At 41.7% G+C, this 20,971-nt stretch overlaps 1 protein-coding gene across 2 annotated transcripts in view; it reads right to left on the bottom strand.

Moving 5' to 3' along the window:
• LOC145352806 (RNA-binding protein Nova-1) overlaps window positions 1-20,727 on the bottom strand; it is a 241,579-nt gene extending 220,852 nt beyond the window's left edge. For both annotated transcript variants that reach the window (XM_080203171.1, XM_080203170.1), the window contains exons 1-2: window positions 20,319-20,727; window positions 18,811-18,954 (exon numbers count right to left, since the gene is read on the bottom strand). In XM_080203171.1, the coding sequence (XP_080059297.1) occupies window positions 18,811-18,954; window positions 20,319-20,454 (280 nt within the window). In that variant the 5' untranslated portion in view covers window positions 20,455-20,727. The remainder of the gene's footprint in view (window positions 1-18,810; window positions 18,955-20,318) is intronic.
• Window positions 20,728-20,971: the final 244 nt, after the last annotated feature.

The following is a 20,971-nucleotide window of genomic DNA, read 5'->3' on the forward strand; positions in this document are numbered from 1 at the left end:
CAGAGACATAAACCAATTCCACAGTTTGAGACAGCACAGTTACAATTAGAGGTTGTTAAACTTGCATTTTTATGTAAAAATTCATTATGTTTCAGGTTAACCTGCTCTTCAGATTCAAATAGTTAATCGGCAAGTTTGAGCAGAGTTTTTGGATTTCAGAGGAGATTCACCAGGATGCTGCCTGGGATGGGCCATTCAAGTTATAAAGAGAGGTTGGATAAGCTTGGGTTATTTTCTCTGGAGCAAAGAAGAATGAGGGGCGACCTGATCGAGGTGTACAAGATTTTGACAGACATGGACTGAGTGAATAGGGAGCAGCTGTTTCGCTTAGTTGATGTCTCAGTCATGAGGGAACATAGGTTAGCGGTGAGGGACAGAAGGTTTAAAGGTGTTATGGTCTGGAATGTGATGCCTGGGAAGATGGTAGAGGTGGGATGCCTCACATCCTTTAAAAGGTACCTGGATGAGCACTTGGCACATCATCGCATTCAGAACTTTGGGCCAAGAGCTGATAAATGGGATTAGGTGGGAGGTCAGGTGTTTCTAACATGTTGGTGCTGACTCAATGGGCCAAATAGCCTCTTCGTTGCTATATGATTCTGTGACATGGATTTAAATCCTACCATGGCAGTTGGTGGAATTTAAATTTGATTAATAAATCTGGAATGTAGAACTAGCCTCAGTGATGATTGAAACAAAATCATCAGGTTCACTGATGACCTTTAACGAAGGACATATGCAGTCCGTGTGTGATAACATATGACACACAGCATTGTTATTGACTCTTGACTGCATCCTGAAATGGCCCAGAAAGCCACTCATTTCCAGGGTAATTAGGGATGGGCAACAAATGCTGTCCCAGCCAATGATGCCCACGTCCCAGAAAAGACTAAAGAGAATAAAAAGCTGAGAGTCCAGACCAATAAAATCATTAGCTCAGCGTGCACTCCTGTTTTAACAGCTCCAGCAAATTGTTGGCTTTGCTTGACTGACACCTTCAAGTGGTTATAATAAGCTGTTCTTTCTGAGATATATTTTGTAAATGTCTCAATGTTTATTTGGACAAGGGTAAGAACTGCAAATTATTTGAAGCCTTGATTGTTAGTATTTTAGTAGTCTGTCTGATTAATAGTTTCATCCGGTTGTAGGGACGGGGGTTTTGGTTAAAAGATGATCTGTGAGAGGTGTTTTCTTTTGTCTCAGCAGTGTTACACTTGCCATCGCCATAGTATGGCTCATTGGTTAAATACCGGGCGAATGGGCATGAGTTGGCATTGAGAGTATAAGGAGCCATGGAGGGGGGGGGGGGCGTGGTTGCAAGCTCAAATGGAAGGGGCACGTGCAAGACATTTTGAACTTAACTTGCTAAAGGTTCCTGAATCCAGACCATGGTTCATGATTTCATTGAGGTGCCGTGAAGCAAAGTCATGGAGAAGTTAGTCCGGATCTATGAATATTGCAAGCTGAGAGTTTGTTAACTATACCCTTATCCCCCGCCAGTGAAAATTGGGGACACTGGGAATGAATCCCAGACTCGGGTCCCGTGTGCCACTTTTAAACAATGCTGCAGTCATTTCCAAGGCCAAGATACGAAAGAACAAAATGTGCAATCCATCTTCTGTACGCTGATAAAGAAAGCTGCATCCCAGTACATTCTTCTTCATTCACTGTACATTGCTTATCGCTATAGCTGTCCTCTTCCTGAATATACTATTCTAATTCAGAAAAGAAGAAAAACAAGGCATCTGAAATCCTGTATTGCAAGATAGTTCAAAATGAACCAGGAGCTTCAAGTATGTAATTGTTTTTAAAAGAAAGCTTTACAACGCATGCCACGTATCCCCTCACTAAGTAAAATGGCAGCTTTCCAGCAGATAATGGCACCATCCTCCCTCTCTCCGTTAGCCACATCCACCACGAGAAATGCCACACTGTCCACAACCACATTTTCTGGTCGTTTTCACACACAGAAATACTAACAGCTTTCAACTTTAAATCTTAGTAAACCACAACGACATTGATTCAGATAATTATGGCTCTTCTTAAGCTCAGTAACTAACCACACTTGTTGGCTTTCACTCAAACATGAAAACAGGAATTAACTGTTGTATTTCATAGAAAGGACGCTAGAAGTTTGATCAGAAATATGTTCAGAAAATTTGAGTTTTTCCAGTTACTTGCTGGAACACAGGATTATTTTTCACAAGATACACGAGTTAAAATTACCCCACTACCCCATCAACATTAGAACATAGAACACAGAATATTACAGCGCAGTACAGGCCCTTCGGCCCTCGATGTTGCACCGACCAGTGGAACCAATCTAATGACCCTCTAACCTAAACTATTCCAATGTTATCCATATGCCTATCCACTGACCATCTGAACGCCCTTAAAGTTGACGTCCCCACAATGGACAGGACAGTAGCAGGGGTTCCAATCACAAAATATATCCCAAGCATTCAGTGTTTTTTTATCAGTGGGTTGGTTTCATTATAAAGGTGGTGGTGTAGTGGTATGATCACTGGGCTGGTAATGCAAAGGCCCTGGATAATACACTGGGGACCTGGGTTCAAATCCCACCATGGCAAATGGTGGAACTTAAATTCAATTAATTAAAATCTTCAATATAATGTTTGCTCAGTAACGGTGACAATGAAACTGCCAGTGTTATATTAACCCATCTGGTTCACTAAAGCCCTTTAAGGAAGGAAATCTGCCATCCTTACCCAGTCTGGACTACATTTGACTCTGTCTGAAGTGGCTCAGTAAGCCACTCAGTTAGGAGGTCATGTAGCGCAGTGGGTTAGTGTTCCTGCCTCTGAGCCAGAAGCTCTGGGTTCGAGTCCCACCCCAGGACTTGGTGGCCTAGGAAGGTGCGTCTGTAACACGGCCAAACAGGTTGGATATTCACCTGCAAAATCTTTCCAAATACACCAATGGCTGGCAATAAGTGCGGGAGCGACTCCTGGTCAGCCATGCTTAATGTGGAGCGATGCTCCTCAAATTATAAGCCCCTGGCGACAGTCTAGAGACCTATCCAAGCAGTAACTAGCTATGGAAACAGACAAACGTCAATGCACCAAGCGAGTGAGAGTCAGAAGCCACTCAGCTCAAGGACAGGAAGGGATTGGCAATAAATGCTGGCCTTTTCACTCACCCATAATGGAGATTGAGCTAGGCTTCCCAGGGCTCAGGAAAGCAGACAGCTGATACTCACAGGAGCTGGTGGCTGTGAAAGGTGAAGTGCTTTAAGGATATTACTGTAATCCCAGAGCAATGGCAATGTTCCCTGCTGGCTGATCCAGCAGATATTCTTGTAACCTCTTGCAGTTGTTTATCTCAGGCTAGATGAGGCAGAGCGGAGGCAGGAAGGACAGCTGTGTTCCTATCCAGCCACCCAATTCAAGGCTTTTCCCAATCTCCAAACGTGGGGAGGATTGAATTCACCCATTGAGCTGCCTGTGGATTTTATACGTGGATGGCGCACAGGACCGAGGTCAGGATTGACAAAGAGAACATGCGTCCCTTTAAAAGGGATACAGGTCATATTGCAAATGAAAATAAGGAAATGGCAAACTCGTCGAATTATTTCTTTGCTCTGGTCTTCATGGTCAGAGTGGCACAGTGGTTAGCACTGCTGCCTCGCAGCGCCAGGGACCCAGGTTCAACTCTGGCCTCAGGTCACTTTCTGTGTGGAGTTTGCACGTTCTTCCCGTGTCTGCATGGGTTTCTTCCGGGTGCTCCGGCTTCCTCCCACAGTCCAAAAGATGCACAGTTTAGGGTGCATTGGCCATGCTAAATTCTCCCTCAGTGTCCCTGAACAGGTGCCGGACTGTGGCAAATAGGGGATTTTCACGGTAACTTCATTGCAGTATTAACGTAAGTCTACTTGTGATTAATAAATAAACTTTACTTTTTACTTTACAGGAAGAGAACAATGTAACTGACATTCCTGAAAAATTAACAAACCATGAGTGAAACAGATTAAAGTTAACACAAAAATAATTAGAAAAAAAACAATCGCGCTGCAAACTAACTCAAGGGCTCGGTAGTTTTCACTCTTTGGGTTTTTAAGGGAAGGAGGTAGAAAATTGCAAACGCTTTATCCATAATGTCTCAAAACTCTCTTGATTCTGAATTGTCCTTTTCGATTGGTAAACTGTAAATTTAAGAACAGTGAGAGAGAAAAATCCAGGAAATTATAGATCTGTTAGGCTAACATCTGTGTCAAGGAGTGGTTGAAATCTACAATTAAAGAATGAGTGACTGAGAACTTAAAGAAATTTGAGCTGATTGCAAAGAGCGAACATGGATGTATAGCTGGTAGATCACGTCTAACAAACCTCACTGAATCCTTTCAGGAACTAGCAGACAGGAGAATGTCCATGATTGTCGTGTATTTAGACTTCTGGAGGCATTCAGTAAAGTTCTAAATAAGAAACTGTTAGCTAAAATTAAAGCCACAGGACTAACTGTAAAATTATTCACCTGGTTAGGCAGAATTACAGAGTCCAAATTACCGAAATTCACTCAACTTGGAGAGAATGTATCCCACAAGGATCTGAGCTGCATCTGTTAATGACTTAGATACTGCAACAGAGAGTCAAATAGTCAAACCTGTCGCTGACAACGATTGGGGTTGTCGTGTAGAACTGAGCATAACATTATAAAGAGATAGAGTCAGTGAGAGTGCAAAATTGTAACAGGTACATTTCAACACAGAAATGATCAGAACGGATGGACTAGAGGCCGGAATGTAACGACCCCTGGATGGGTTTTGAGGAGGGGGTGGTGCTGTGAAACTGCATGGTTGGGATTTCCTGCAAGATCCTGCCCTGATCCACAGGCAATTTTTTCCATGGGGCAGGCAGAGCCTAGGACAGGAAACTTGCCTTTGTCTTTATTAGGACCCTTAGATGTCCACTTAAAGGCCTTATCCTGCCTGGCGTCAGTACACAGGCTGGTGGGTGCTAATATCCCACAGTGAGAAATAGAAAAAGTTAAGCCTCGGGAGTAATCCACTGGAAGCCTCTTTCTGACAGAGGGTGGATAACTCCAGACCACCCTTTCCCCACAGGATTATCCCCAGATAACCAATAACTTCCTTCCAACTCCAACCTGCACCCTTGAGTATAAGCTGGCAGTGTGTCTGTCCGAGTGGCTGAGAAGTACCTTCCCCACTGACTCTCCGGGTACAGGGGTCAAGTCCCTGCCGTCTAGTAAATTCTAAAAAGAAAATGGAATGTATTCCTTTTGTAATAAAAGACTAGAATATGAAGGGGAGGAAGTTTCCCTGTAGCTCCAGAACCCTGGCTAAACCACATCAAGTAATTTATGCAACTCTGGCCACAGCATCTTAGGAAGGAAATAATAACCTTGGAAGGCCAACAGCCCAGATTCTCAGAGCTCAGGGATTAGATGATAAAGAGGATTGATAAAAATCTAGGCTTCTATTCCCTGGAATATTAATGGGCGATTGGCTTGAGAATTTTGGAAGAACTAGTAGAGTAGAAAGTGAGAAAGTGTTTTTCACCCAGTAGGGGATGATGGGAACGTAACCCTAAATTCAGAGTTAGATCCTTTAGGACAGAATTCAGAAGCAGTCTTTCCCACAAAAACATTGAAATGTGGGGGAACCCTCTCTGACAAAAAGAAGATGATTCAAGTTCAATTAATGGTTTTAAAGCTGAGATCAATAGCGTTTTACTAGCCATGGGTATGAAGGGATTTACAGCCAATGCTGGAGTTAGGATATAAAACAGCTATAACCTCACTCAGTACAAGGACAAGCTCAAGGGGCAAAACACACTTCCTTACCCCATTCCTAATTCCTAAAAACAAACCTTGAGGAATTCCATTATTATTAAATACAGGAGAGGCAGAAACTATTGTCTGCACAAAGGAGAACAAAAAATAAATTAAATGCCTTTAAAATGGAAAATACCTAAATCCTGACGATAATATTTCAATTAAATCCAGATTTCAATTAAAAGAAAAAATAGCAAAAGGAATTAGCAAGTTTAGGAGAATATATATCAGATCCTCTTGTCAAAATGTCAAACAAAGCAAATTTTTCATGTTGCTGTTTGACAAAAAGATGTTGACCAGGACACAGGGAGAACTCCATTCTCTTTATTCAAATAAACCAGAAGCCAGAGGAGCAGAATTAGGCCACTCGGCCCATCGAGTCTGCTCTGCCATTCAGTAATGGCTGATACTTTTCTCATCCCCATTCTCCTGCCTTCTCCCCATAACCCCTGACCCCTTATTAATCAAGAACCTATCTATCTCTGTCTTAAAGACACTCAATGACCTGGCCTCCATGTTCTTCTGCGGCAAAGAGTTCCACAGATTCACCACTCTCTGGCTGAAGAAATTCCTCCTCATTTGTTTCAAAGGATCATCCCTTTAGCCTGAAGTTGTGCCCTCTCTGGTTCAAGTTTTTCCTACTAGTGAAAACATTCTCTGCACGTCCACACTGCCCAGGCCTCGCAGTATCCTGCAAGTTTCAATAAGATCCCCCCTCATCCTTCTAAACTCCAACGAGTACAAACCCAATAGAGTCATATTGTCTTCAAAATCCGCAGAACAGACACAGCCTCTGTTTAGTTGCGAAAGACAGGGGCGGCACGGTGACATGGTGGTTAACACTGCTGCCTCACAGCGCCAGGGGCCTGGCTTCAACTCCTGCCTTGGGTGACTGTCTGTGTGGAATTTGAATGTTCTCGCCACGTATGCGTGGGTCTCCTCCCAATTCCAAGAAGTGTGCAAGTTATGTTGATTGGCCACGTTAAATTAACCCTTAGTGCAGCAGGATGTGTAGGTTAGGGGCATTAACTGTAGCAAAATGTGTGGGCTTATGGGATAGGGTGGGAGAGAGGGCCTGGGTAAAACTCAATGGATTGAATAGCCTCCTTCTGTACTGTAGGAATTCTATGATTTTTAACACTCACCAGCAAAAAGACATGGGGGTGTGATCCTACCAGCCGGTCGTGCCATGTTTCCATTGCAGTGGGGTCAGAGAATTTGGCACCTAGCCAAATTTCCGTTCAATGCAGCAGGATGGGAAAATCCCTCCGGTGTGAACAGCCATAATATTCCAACCAGGATCTTTACCAGCACCTGAATACTCCTTTCTTAATGCAGGAACATAGGTATCACTGGACCGACATGTTGGCACAGTGGTAAGCATCACTGCCTCATACCACCAGGGACCCAGGTTCAATTCCACTATTTGTGTGGAACTGCACATTCTCCCCGTGTCTGCATGGGTTTCTTCTGGGTGCTCCGATTTCCTCCCACAGTCCAAAGATGTGAAGGTTAGGATTAGCCACTTAAAAATGAAGTTTTGTACGATAGACTTTACTGAAATGACATATTGTTCAGAATAATTGCGCAGTTTTTAAAAAGGAAAAAAAAGCTAAGTGCATCAACGTCAGCCGATAACGTTTAGACCAAAGTCACATTTACCTTGCATATTTCCAACAGTTACGTACATTAAGCACAGCTTTGTTGAGGAGCGTCTGTAACATCAGGTCAAGCGTGGCACCTGCTTAATGCCCATAGCATTTGGCATTATGACAAGTGTGTTAGCGTTCCAATTTTAATTATTTACTGATTAAACACAGCCTTAAAATGATACAACTGCTTCTTTTGTAGTTCCATTCCATTTTATAATTACCTCATTACATAGTTTGCCTCCCAGTCTTACCCTGATAAGATCACATTTGAAACAATTAACTAATCCAAAAACATACCTGTTAATATAAAAATAATCAGTGTCACTGAGAAAGGAGGACACTTGGTTTGAGCTGGTGTAAAACAGCAGATGGTCCTTGAGTGAAGGTCATTGCACCAATTTAATGATTGGCTGTACCAGATTTTAACACTGGTCATTAAAAAGTGGGGAGGAAAATGTGGACCATCACGTGGCAAAGTACTTCCGTCCTCCGCAAGGAGGACAATATCGAAATGTGCCAACGAAGAGACAAAATTCATGTTTACAATGGGATGCCAATAACAAGAGAAAGAAGTTGATGAAGTTGCAGGTGGTGGTATTAGTTACTATATTAAATACCAAAGTTAAAATGGTTAAATGCGACGGATGCTGGGACAGTGAGTAAATTTAAGGAGTTAGACAGATTTTTAATTGATAATGGGTTGAAGGGTTATGGGGAGAAGGCAGGAAAATGGGGATGAGGAGCATATCAGCCACGATCGAATGGCGCAGCAGACTCTGCTTTTATATCTTATTAAGTGACAATAACATTTTGAAATCCTCATTTACTGTATTACTGTTCGCTTAACTAAATAGTTTAGTCGGTCACCTAGGTACAAATCTCTAAGTCGACAGTGCTAGGTCATATCGCATTTATGGGGAGAGTTAAATACAATAGCATCCACTAAGACAAGCACAGCCTGGAGTGCCTGGAGTAAAAATACATTTTGCTTCCAAGGGGTTGCCTGCTTTCTCGTCCGCCTGCAATCTTTGGAATAAGTCCTGAGGCTGTGTCATCAGAGGCAATATCACATGGTCAAATCAGCAAACTCTAACCCGGAAGAAATGGTCTTTTTTTGAACTAAGATGCTTTTTGAACTTGGAACAGCCTTTTGTCCAAAGTCAAATGGAAATCCATACTTAATTTGGCTAGTTTCCTGGCAGCAAGCCAACACCAAAACAAAATATAAAATACACCCTGAAAACACTCCGAATAAGACAAGGGAACCATTCCAATGGCCAGTTCTGTCAATATCCAGTAAATAATAACTCGTGGTAAATAGTTAAAGGAATTGATACCTTGCATACAAATAGGAATTGTGAAATATCATGTTAATTACATTTCAATATCAAAATGAATATTCCACCCTTAAAACACCAGCTGGTGTCCATTCTCAGCTCAGCTGTTTGCTTTTATTTTTCACCAGCTAAATAACTTTATCCCATCAGAAATCTGATAAGTCACAAATAGTGCAAGCATTAATCTTTGCAACAGAACTCTGCACAAAGTGCTTTTACAGTGATTTTTATTCTTTTCTCACAGTCACAACTCCAGTGTGAAGAGAGAACATGTAGTCTAGCCATTCCATGTGTATTTGTGTGTGTGTGTGCTTTACCATGACACCATAGCTACTCAGGGTCAGATTAATTAAGCTCACCAGCAGCTGCAGTGCAACGTGAGAAGCACATTGCCACATTTCCCACCAGTTCTGCCCAATTACCTGCAGCATTCTAGCACTGGACAACTGACATCCAGCACACTGCTCACAGGGCTACATTCCCTCTAGTCTCCCGATGAATTTTAAAACAAAATTCTCAATCCTTTGAAAGCATTGAAGAACCCTGCACCTGCTGCAGTCAGCAATGACAAGTCCCACTGAGGGGCTTGTCCGTCAGATCTCTGCAGATGCTGTTCCACTTTATATCAGAATCGCATCCAAAGATGGAAATGAGATGACAATCTCATGCTCAGACCCCGAAAGCAATTTCTATTTCTAAAAGATGTGGCTTGACAGACCTACAACAGTTAAGCGTGTATCCTGGCTTGTCTCCAGTGTAAGCAGCTGCAGCTAAACATTGTGGTCAATGACAACAAAGAACGAGGTTCCCACATTTCTACCCCCAGCAGAATAGAAGACTGGGTATCATTCCCAACAATTTACAGCTACAGTTCCATGGTTGCCTGGTATTTTTTTTTAAAAGTTTCCAATTACTGAGAGAGGGGAGAAAGTGAGAAATAGGGCTGAGCACAGTGTGTTGGATTTAATACTCGCCGTTCACCTCAGAGACCTGGGGGTCAAACCCATCTCAGCCTCGCAGGGGGAAAGTCTCCTTTTTAACTAACTGAGACTAGCGGGCGTTTCAGCACAAATTATCAACCCTCTCAGTGGTTGTCTTGGTAAATAGGGAAAGTGCATGATATTCTTCTGAGGGTCAGAATGTCTAGAGAGAGCTTGCATCTTGTAGAGTTAGACATGACCGGGGAACACTTGATTCCGACATGGGTGCTCAAATACAAAATGGTTCATCTTACAGAAGTGGCATGTCGTTGCAATGTTACACCAACTTGATAATTTTATTAAATTAAAATAAAAATTCTGTGGAGAATAAAAGTAAACTTTTTAAATGTATAACGTACACATTTTTCCCAGTGTAAATTATTCCTCAATGAGCTTTCAGGAACTATAACCAACAATTAGCCTTTAAATGTGACCACCAGTTATCAGAGCTGGAGTTCACTGCTATCTGACAATGACTACTCAAACTCAGAGCCAAAGCTTAAGTCATCCTCACACCAAATAAAGATCACAGTGTTACAATTATCTGAAAACACAAACTGGAACCATTTCAAGGCTACAACATAATCTTGGAGTTGTGATGATAGTTGTATCCACTGTGCTATGTAAAACATGGAGTGAATAACTCCTTTGTAACAATTGCAGACCAAAACTATAAAATTATACATTATTAAGAATCATGCATCTAATTACATGTATTCTCTTAAATCGTAATGGCTTTTAATATGCACCTACTGATCTCAGTGCTTAATGATCTAAACACTAGTTTGAATTTATGTTCACAACTTCTCTAAGCAAAACTAAAGGTAGCTACAGAATCTCATCCAAGGATTCAGATTGAAATATAATCTCTGCTAGAATGTTAGCATCCATCGTAACCACAGTGTATACCTACTTCTGCCCTTTAATCACAAACTCTCCTTTTCTTGAGCTCAATATATAAACCGCAAATTTGCCCTCACAGTTTGCAGTGCCAGACAAGGCCATCAGTTCCCTTCCTGTCTTGTAACACAAATTATAACCAATTATTTCCCAATAATTACTCAATTAGGATTATGCCAATTACACAAATTTGTTAATTAAAATTTGTAATCCATTAATTTACTGTGAATGTGTACACACACAAACACTTTCAAGTACTGAATAGAAATGCTTTAAGGGCCATCCCATGAAAGAAGATGTTTTCTACAACTGCATGTTAATTGATGTCAGCAAGTTAGAATTATCAGTGACTTACATCAGCGGTTGAACAAGATGAGAGCCATGTGTTGGCATTATAGAATAAGCTTTTTAATGTATAGCATTCTGGACATGAGCACAATTTTTCAGAGGCAGTAATTTCCAATATTTAATGGCAAACAGTCATCGCTTAAACTTCTTAAGGGACCAGTGTCTACAGTACCCAGTACACCTTATGGGCAGTAACATTTAGATCAATAGTTTGACATTATAAGCCTCAAAACACACTCAGTATTTTATTATATATATGTATATATACAGAAAACAATGACAAAAATCAAAATGTGTAGTATTCTACACTATTGCATAGAGATCAATAATTTTAAAAACACTTTTAGGGAACTCATTAACGTGTGCACCTACTGCTGGTTTATGTGGCTAAATTTATATTTCTCTTGAAACTATTATAAATAAAGTCTATAATATAACACATTACTGTGGATGGCACGGTGGCACAATGGTTAGCACTGCTGTCCCACAGCACCAATGACCTGGGTTCAATTACAATCTCAGGTGGCTGCCTGTTTGGAGTTTGAACTTTCTCCCAGTAATCCAGTTTCCTCCCACACTCCAAAGATGTTCAGTTTATCTGGATTAGCCATTCTAAATTGTCACTTAGTGTCCAATGATGTGTAGGTTAGAGGGATTAGAGGGGTAAATATGTGGGGTACAGGGATAGGGCAAGGTGCTCTGTCAGAGAATTGGTGCTGACTCAATGGACTGAATGGTCACCTCCTGCACAGTAGGGGTTCAATGATTCTGTGATACTGCTAGTTAATGGCTTCCTCAGTGGCTACCTTAAAAATGAAAGTTTACAACAGCTGTTTTCACTCCTTCAAAACGGAAGCCCAAGTTCGTCAGCTGGCCCTTTATGTTTCAAAGGCAGTGTTCAATTTCTCCTTAACTCACTCATACAAGCTTGAGATACAGATTCAACAAGACACATTAAAAGTGGGCTTTGTGCAGTAGTATTGATTTTGCTTTGACGTACCACCCTTTTAAAAGTGCCAGTTTTTAGTTTGAAATTCAAATGCACATAATGGTATTCTCATCTCAGTCTTTGAAGTATAAGATGTAACACTTCAGATTGTGCCAACTGACCGCTCAAATTTATCTCACCCTTATTCATTAGCCTATTAGCCCCTGAGTCAGATTATGTGCTTATATAACCACATAATTAAAATTTAGGCAGGTTCACTATCAGGACACTGTTTTTTTCCTAATTAATAGTTCTGGTAAAAGTTCCAAGTTATTGGAAAGTTAGGCAGATTATTGGATATTCATTCACTTTACTCATCAACTGACAATTCTAACCTTTGTTCCTATGGCATTAGTTCATCGGTTTTTTAAGGAACGTTTGCAAAGTCCGATAACTGAATAATCAAAGGATCCTTTCTATGTTTTTGGTCGCGGTGGGGGCAGGGAGAATAGAGGAAAAGGGAAACAAGACGGACTAGAAAAATATCCCATTTTCATAAAAACATTTAGCCCAAGTCAACTTCCATTTTAAAATGCAATTTTTAAAATGTTATTAGTTAAGGCTTTAGAAGTTAGCACTTACTCTGAGGCATTGCTGAAAAGAAACAAGAGAGGACTTTGATTTACAGAAATTCACAATACAAGGCAGCAGGAAATAGAGAAGCAATAAATGCAATTTATTTAACACGCACGCAAACATGGCGAACTAGGCAAAAACAATTGCATAGCGGACTGAATGTGATGAAGCTACTTCCAGTGATATGGTTTAAATCGTGTAATTTCTCACAATGAGCTGCTGCTGAGGTCACTTATAGATTCAAGTTAAAATAAAATTGTATCTACACACTGTGATAACATAAAACTCAAGCTAATAAAACAAAAAACACATAAGGATGAACCCGCCCACCTCAACTTCAACCGGTGTGCAAACTTATTAGGGACATAGACAGGGTACAGGAAAAAGCTTTTCCTCTTCGTGGGGTCAATAACCAGGGGGCATAGATTTAAGGAAAGGGACAGGAGATTTAGAGGGAATTTGAGAAAAACCTTTTCACCCAGAGGGTGATGGGAATCTGGAACTCGCTGCCTGAAAGAGGAGGTAGAGACAGGAACCCCCACAACATTTAACAAGCACATTAGATCAGCATTTGAAACACTGTAGTATACAAGGTTACAGATCAAGCGCTGGAAGATGGGATTAGAATAAATAGGTGCTCGACGACTGGCACAGACAGGATGTGCAGTAAAACTCTTTCTCTATGATGCTGAGGAATACTTTTCAATGAACCAAAATTCAAATTTTTTTTAAAAAATCACACTCGCAAACAGCGACACATATTCTCAAGCAAGCCTGTTTCTTGCTGCAAATGGCCTCTCCCCCTCCTGTACTCAGACTGTCCCTAACCAAGATCATTTACCCCCCCTTTACAATCTCTTGCCCCAATATCTATCACTTCTCCAGACGATGCTGTACATAACCTCATTCACGATCTCTCCCCTATGTAATAGAAACTTATCTACTCCTGGGCTATATCTTCCTCTGAAGTGCCCTCATCCAATAGGGAGGCAAATCCGTCCTGGCTTCCAGTGTGTCTCTTTTAGATTTTCCAACCAGAACTTCTCTCCCCAGTTTAGAAATCCCAATAAATATCAGGGTGATAATATCAGTTACAATAATTTTAATATCTAAATAGTCAAGTTCTAGTCAGTTTATTCTGCGGTAGTGTTTGTGATACTACAAAAGTAGAATGTTGAAAGAAATGGAATGGAATACACTGATGTTACTTCAAAAGTACTTCATTTACTCAATTCATAGTTTACACCTTGAATAGCAAAGAGAACAGTCAACATAAAATCCTTAGTAAAATTGTTGTAAGTGGTAATTTATTCCAATACCAAATCACAGCAAGATACTTAACTCAAGTTATCAGAAATTCCTTTTTTCATGCATACTATAAGAAATAAACTATAAATCACACATTACTCAGAACTTTATCTTGTCATATTCATTTGCTCTAGTTTGATTCTGAAAATTACCACAAGCCTTGGAAGATATGCTTCCAGTAACATTTGACTAATTATTAGTGTTTGTAAATGCCTCCACAGCCACCACATCATAATTTTCAGTGTTTTTGCCCCTTCTATACTCCAACTCATTGCACTAAAGCTTTGTCCTTTATTTCTCACATACAAAAATCCTTTGTTCATAAAAAAAGTAACAACTTAAATCCATCTACACCAGTCACATGACCAGCAGCTGCCCTGTAAGAATCCTCAGTGTGAGCAGCTGGCAAGTTACGACATGGCAAGAGGTCCCTTCCCGATGCTGATTTGGACTATAGTTTAACACTTAAATAGGCTGCACCAGCAAGAACCTTTTGTGATTTAGAAAAGTTGGCAACCCTTTTAGCTAATTATCAAGTTGGTTGGCAGTAACATGAATAGCCTCAATAAGATGAGATTTGTACACATCAGAAATCTCAGTAACTGTTTTTGTTTTTCTTTAACCACCTTTTCAAATCCCACTGGCCAAATTTCAATAGGATGTTTGGAACATCTTTACATGCTCTATGTTCTGTTCCGGTCGTAATACAGAGCTGTTGGGGAAACACCACCCTTTCCCCAATGCAAAGAGCATTGATATCTGGGCCTTCAGCAGCTTTTTAAGCATCCATTCTTTGCATCTTTTAAAATGCTCATTTTCTGCAACACTGTACTTGTAATTTGACTATGCTGTTTGATTAGAAAGATGAATCCAAAGAATTTAAAATGTAAAGGGCATTAATTAATTCACTGCAGTTTCAGCAAATTATTTGGAAAAATGAAATCAATCTTGCTGCAATCCTCAGAGTTCAGCATTGCACATAGCATGTCATTTGCATAAACAGAAAGGAGATACGTTAATAAAGGATTTGGTTATGCACAAACATAGCATGATTGTAATTTTCTGCTTCAGAACTCAAGGAAATTACCAGAGAGCAGCAACTTTAGTTAAAAGTAATCCATAATTTTCAAATTCAAAATGGAATATTTCTGAAATATACAAAGGATTATATGGTTGTCTGAAAAATAATATTTAAAACCATCAGCTACACATTTCTAATAAGTGATAATTTGACAGGATGATTCAAAGATTTAAAGCTAATATTTTGCGGAGAATCTGGATGCCTGAATAACACACAGATGCAGTAAGTTACCTTCCAATACAATTCCCTTTCTTTCAGTCTGTACTTTGCTCAGTTAGATCATTTAATGCTACAGATTGCAAAGCAATCTTACCCACTGTTCCACATGCTAATTTCAAATCAAAACTAGACCTTTAGGCTGCATTTCCAAACAGAAGATAGAATGGGATCAAAGCATTCTGTACTTTGTTGTAAATAAATTACACAGGCTCAGAATTTACACAGTAATTTCATTGCAGTGTTAATGTAAGCCTACTTGTGACACTAATAAATAAACTAAAAAAAATTCAAGTGTGTGTATCCAACAATTATGTTGTCAAATTCTGGATTTTACTTTTAAAATAAAACTTTATTGTTGCAGCAAATCAAACAAGTTATCTTGACCAAATTATATTAAAATAAAAATTATTGATTTGATTTATTGTCACATGTATTAGCATACAGTCAAAAGTATTGTTTCTTGCACGCTATACAGACAAAGTATACCGTACATAGAGAAGGAAAGGAGAGAGTGCAGAATGTAGTGTTACAGTCATAGCTAGGGTGTAGAGAAAGATCAACTTAATGTGAGGTAGGTTCATTGAAAAGTCTGATGGCAGCAGGGAAGAAGCTGTTCTTGAATCGGTTGGTTAAGGTTATTGAAAAATTCTTCAGGTTATGTTTATATTTCACAGATTCTTTAATTCTATATATTTTTAAAAATGCATCAGAGGATGTGCTCTGGTTAGGGGCAATATCTGTATGTTTAAGGATGACCTGGAAACTGACGAATATCTGTCAACCTGCAGTCATAAACTGAAATGTGTATCGTATCGCTCTCCTCTCCAACACACTATGTCTAACATCTTCATATTTAAATATGTAAACACATGTTTTAAAAACAGTATTAATGTAAATGGGGAATTAATTAATATTTATTAAAAAGAAAAACGTGCATTTATGTTGCACTTTTCAAGACTACCAAATGTCTCAAAGTGCATTGTTTGCCAGTTAAGTACTTTTGAAGTGTAGTCACTGTTGTAATGTAGGGACACGACAGTCAATATACACACAGCAAACTCCCACAAACAGCAATGTGATAATGACCAGGTAATGCTTTTAATTCTTTCATGGCATGTGGGCATCATTGGTTAGGCATGAGTTGTTGCCTTGGTCATTTATTAAATATCACCACTAATATTAACCAACAGATGTACGTATCAAATCAATAGCCATGAGATAAATTATTCCCATTGAAAATCTCTTTACAAGTTCTGAATGGGATCTTGGTGCTGACACTATCCACTTAAGTACTTATATTAAGCAGCTCAGTAAAGGCAAGCATGGATGTGCACCTTTACATCCTGGAACCACTAATTCGGTGGAACAGGGAGCGTTCCCACCAGGATTGTTATCCACAATCTTTAATTTTTGCCTTTAAAAAAAATTAGCTAATTGCAACAAATGGGAAGATCAAGTTCTGTGACAATACTAAAACTGGAGCTGGTACTCACAAACCTTGGCATGATGTCATTCCTCCCGCTGTGACAATTACGAAATTAGAAAATTTCAGTCGCTTTGTTACATCTTGTGATACAAGCCCAAACTCTCTTGTATTATGCACATTCATCAACAGAAGATAATATTTTAAGTTTAACTATGGAAATATATGTGCAAGGTGAAATGTGTCAAAAATATATATCTATTTGAATGATGAGGTCACAGATAACCAAAACATCTGCATGGCCATTGTATTGTATCAAGTGAAGCACAGTAATAACTGCAGCATGTCTACATCCAATATTAACTCTCACAGACTGTCCGAAATATTCTGTGGTTTGGTTTTTCCACACAGGATATTTGCATTTTGTAATAGCCAACATGGGGAGGAAGGTCACTAACAAGATGCACCAGAAAGCAAGAGGCGCTGGAATCCTTCATACACCAATTATATGAAGAATTACCAACTTGTTTAACAGTATCGCAAAACCAATCAAACATTCTACTATTTCAAAATCCCGCAATGGAAACGCTCAGACCCGCTTATTTCTATCGCAATGAAAGTCTAACCAATACCAGAGAAAGAAAGATTTAAGTGGCAGTATACTACAAAATGAAGCAAGAGGTGGAACAGTGAATTTCTCTATTTATATAAAATCTGTGATCAAGGCAGAACGTCACCTTTCCCAGCACTGGGAGGTATTTACCAGGAAATAATAATGTAAAGCAAATATTAAAACCATTGCTTCTGTATCTGTGTCCTGAATCGCGAAGCAGGTACCTGGGTCCAAAGCACACACACACACACACACACACACAGAGCTGCTGGCTGCATTATTCAACGGGGAATAAACTGGGATTCAGGCTGGTACAAACAATACTGCACGTGTTGTGCAGGCTGCTTGTGGCCGGTACACTGTGTCTCCCTGCCTGGGTACACAGCATGTGTGCTTCCTCCAGGCTGGGAGGAAACCACAGATATCCAGCCTGAAGCGGGATGCCAGGAGAAAGCTCAGTCATATGCAAACATTCCGGGTAATCACAAGGGTGCATTGATTTGGTCCAAGTGATGGCAGGTATGGAACGGTTCTCACTAGTCAAGGGCGCTGCGTTATTTTCACGTTGCAATTCACGCATCAAATTCGCATAAACTTGACGGCTTTCCGTGTGGCAAAATCCCCAAAATCCCAGACTGTGGCTCAGCCTCCAGCTGTCAAAGTGGTTCTGTTTGGATTGGGCGAAGCTGGAATTGACTTCAGTCTGTCCTTTCGCATCCCTCACACAACGCAAGCAGAAATAAAACATAAGAAAGGGTTCATCCCACAATCACTACAAAACAGGTGTAGTCCAAATGTTAACCCCGTTAATATTGCTGCGAAATATTCCCTGCCAGGTCAGGGAATCCACTCATCTCATTGGACACAGACCGGCTCTGTAAAGCAGCTTACTCACTCAGAAGCAATAACCTTTTTACTCTCTCTCTCTCTCCGTCATCATGCCACTGATTTTTAATTTAACCCGGTTCCACCACAGTTACATCGCAAAGCTGAGTGGATGACAGAATTACAGAGTGCTGGCAATCCCGGCTCCTGCCAAACCTCAGAACCAGCAATCCCTGGCCACCTCATTCACCATCATTTCCAGCAGAACAAATCAGCAATTCCAGTCCAGGGCAAAAGTTGTTTCCTCAAACACACACGCACACACACATAGCCAACGCAATCAAATCCTATCACATCTGATAAGAACCTCACAGCATTGCTATTTCTGTGGATTATATATCCATATATTTATGCCAATCTACAAAAGCACAGATTTTTTTTTAAATCTCCCTCCTTTCCCTTTTAATCTTCTGTATTTCGGAGAGGGGGAGATATCCACAAAATCCCAACTAATCAGTTCCGCGGTTCATTAGCAAATGAGGAAGGGGGGGGGGGGGAAGAGACCGACACCGAAAATACTGTTCACAGCGCGACCGGAAAATACTAGGAAACTGAGAATGGAGGCGATACAATTAAATACAGGCTGCACTATTCCGGAACAACACCCTCAAAATGTCCTCTGTAAATGCATTTGCAGCACCGTCTGATGGTTTGAGGGGAATCTCCCTCAGTGCCCGCCTTGTACCTACCTGGGTAGAAATCTTTGGATTTGGACAGTTTGATGGTAGCGCCGGTCTCTTTCTGCAGCTGGACAATGGTCTGTCCTCCTTTCCCGATAATAGATCCGGCAGCATAGCTAGGTATAAGGACTTTTAAAAAATATTGGCCGTCTTCTGCAAGAGGAGAACGAATAGATTATTGCAGGCACGGACACAAGGCAGACAGATAAAATCTACATTCCCCCCCTCCCCCCTTCATCCATCCTCCATTCCCCCCCCCCCCCTCAAATCACTTGTACAAAAAAAAATAGATTCGGGAACATAATCCTAAATCTCTCCACTTGATCATTTTTGTAGAGCGAGGTTTTGGCTTCCTAGGCAAAAAAAACAAAGATCTATTTTTACTCTATGCGGTACGTTGTCAAATTTGGATAAATTATTGGCCATTATATAAAAAAGAAAGGGTAACTGTACGCCAAACGCCGGAAAAAAAATAAATGTCATTTTGCCATGCAGAGGGAGAAAGGATGCCTCTGCGTACCCATGTTTAGAAGGATTTTGAATAATGTATCAGAAGATGATGACAGCCGTGGTTTCCATGGCGATGGTGAATTTGTAATTGACCTATAAAAACCGCGCAGTTTGCGTGGAGCGCAGTCAAATATCTCCACATACCGCACTGTGTCAATAAATAAACGCAGCTTAACCGAAAACAGCTCCCTGGCAGCGCTGACCAGCGCTTCCCCCTGTTTATTTACTCCGACAGACACAATCCCAATATAATTAGCGATTACACGCGAATGGATCAGGCAGCCCTTTCTGTACAACGGGGGGGCAGTCTCACCCCCCACCCCCGCTCAACTTGCCGTTCTACCTCTGATCTCCACACTGACTTGTCACAGAACAGCACTGAGTGGGACAAATCCCAACTCCAACACTGATCACCCCCCCCCCCCCACACACACACACACAAGCTCATTAATTAAAAGGGTGGCCCAAGGCAGTGTCAGCTCGCATCCTGACCACAGGCAGGTAACAAAGCAGCGGCTGTCAGTGACTACATCTCAGCAAGGTAGAAGGGAGAGAGGGAGAAGGAGAGAGAGAGGGAGAGGGGAAAGAGAGAGGGAGGAGAGTGAGGGAGGAAAGAGAGAGGGAGAAGGAGAGGGGGAGAGAGAGAGAGAGAGAGGGAAAGGACAACATCCGCAGCCGAGGCACAAGCAGGTTAAAGCTGGTACCGATCAGAACATTTCCCCCTCTCCCCAGTAAGGAGCAGCTTGGCTGAGTTAACACATGTACAAGCCTCCTGCTCACTACAAAAGCCCAGCAGAGACACAGCCCCTCTCTCCCTGGGATTTAACTGCTCCAAGTCAGCAGTGTCCAAACTGTAACCCCGCTCACTCCCAAGCTGGCCAGTCATCCCAAACATTACAGACAAGAGCAGTTAGTGCTCAGAGCATCAGTAACATGAGCAATCTTGCAGACACAGCCAGGCGCCATGTTTCTAGGGGTTAGTTATCTGGGCTGCAGCTGATACCCACCGCCAGTGTTGCTCCTCTTGGTGTTGCCCGCTTCAGGGGGAGCTTCCAGCGGCCGCTTCCTGGAGTCGGGGGGGTCCAGCTCAATGGGGAGCCCGCCGTGGGTCCCGTTCTGTTGGATCGCTGCTGCCGCCATCATGATGAAGATGGAGATGAGGAGAATGAGGATGTTTCAGAGCTGCGAAGATGCGCTGATAGGATTCAGAGAGAGAGAGAGAGAGAGAGGAGGGGAGGGGAGAGGAGAGGGGGGGGAGGCTGCAATGTGTCACTGACTGTGTGTGTGTGTGTGTGTGGAGAGGGGGATGGATGAAGAAAGGGGAGGAGGGAGAGGGGAGGAGGGAGAGAGGGATGGTGACAGACACAGAGGCAGCGCCGGAACTCCCGCTCCTACTCCCGCTCCGCCGCTGCTCTCATTGTCAGTCTGAGGGAGGGAGGGGAGGAGGAGGGGGGGGAAAGGGGCAGATTTTTTGGGGGGGAGGGGGGCCAGGGGTCACTCAGCCCCTCCCCCCACACACACAGCCCAAACCCGCCCCCCCCCTCCGATTGACAGCCCCTCAGCCAATACAAACACCCCTGGCCCCCCAGGGCCCCGCCCCTCCTCCTGCCAGCCTCCAATCAGCTGTGGCCTGGTGAGGGACATCCGCCAATGGAGGGGG

This window comes from Carcharhinus amblyrhynchos, chromosome 14 (assembly GCF_965287045.1).
Source record: "Carcharhinus amblyrhynchos chromosome 14, sCarAmb.v2.hapA, whole genome shotgun sequence".
NCBI classification, from domain to species: domain Eukaryota; kingdom Metazoa; phylum Chordata; class Chondrichthyes; order Carcharhiniformes; family Carcharhinidae; genus Carcharhinus; species Carcharhinus amblyrhynchos.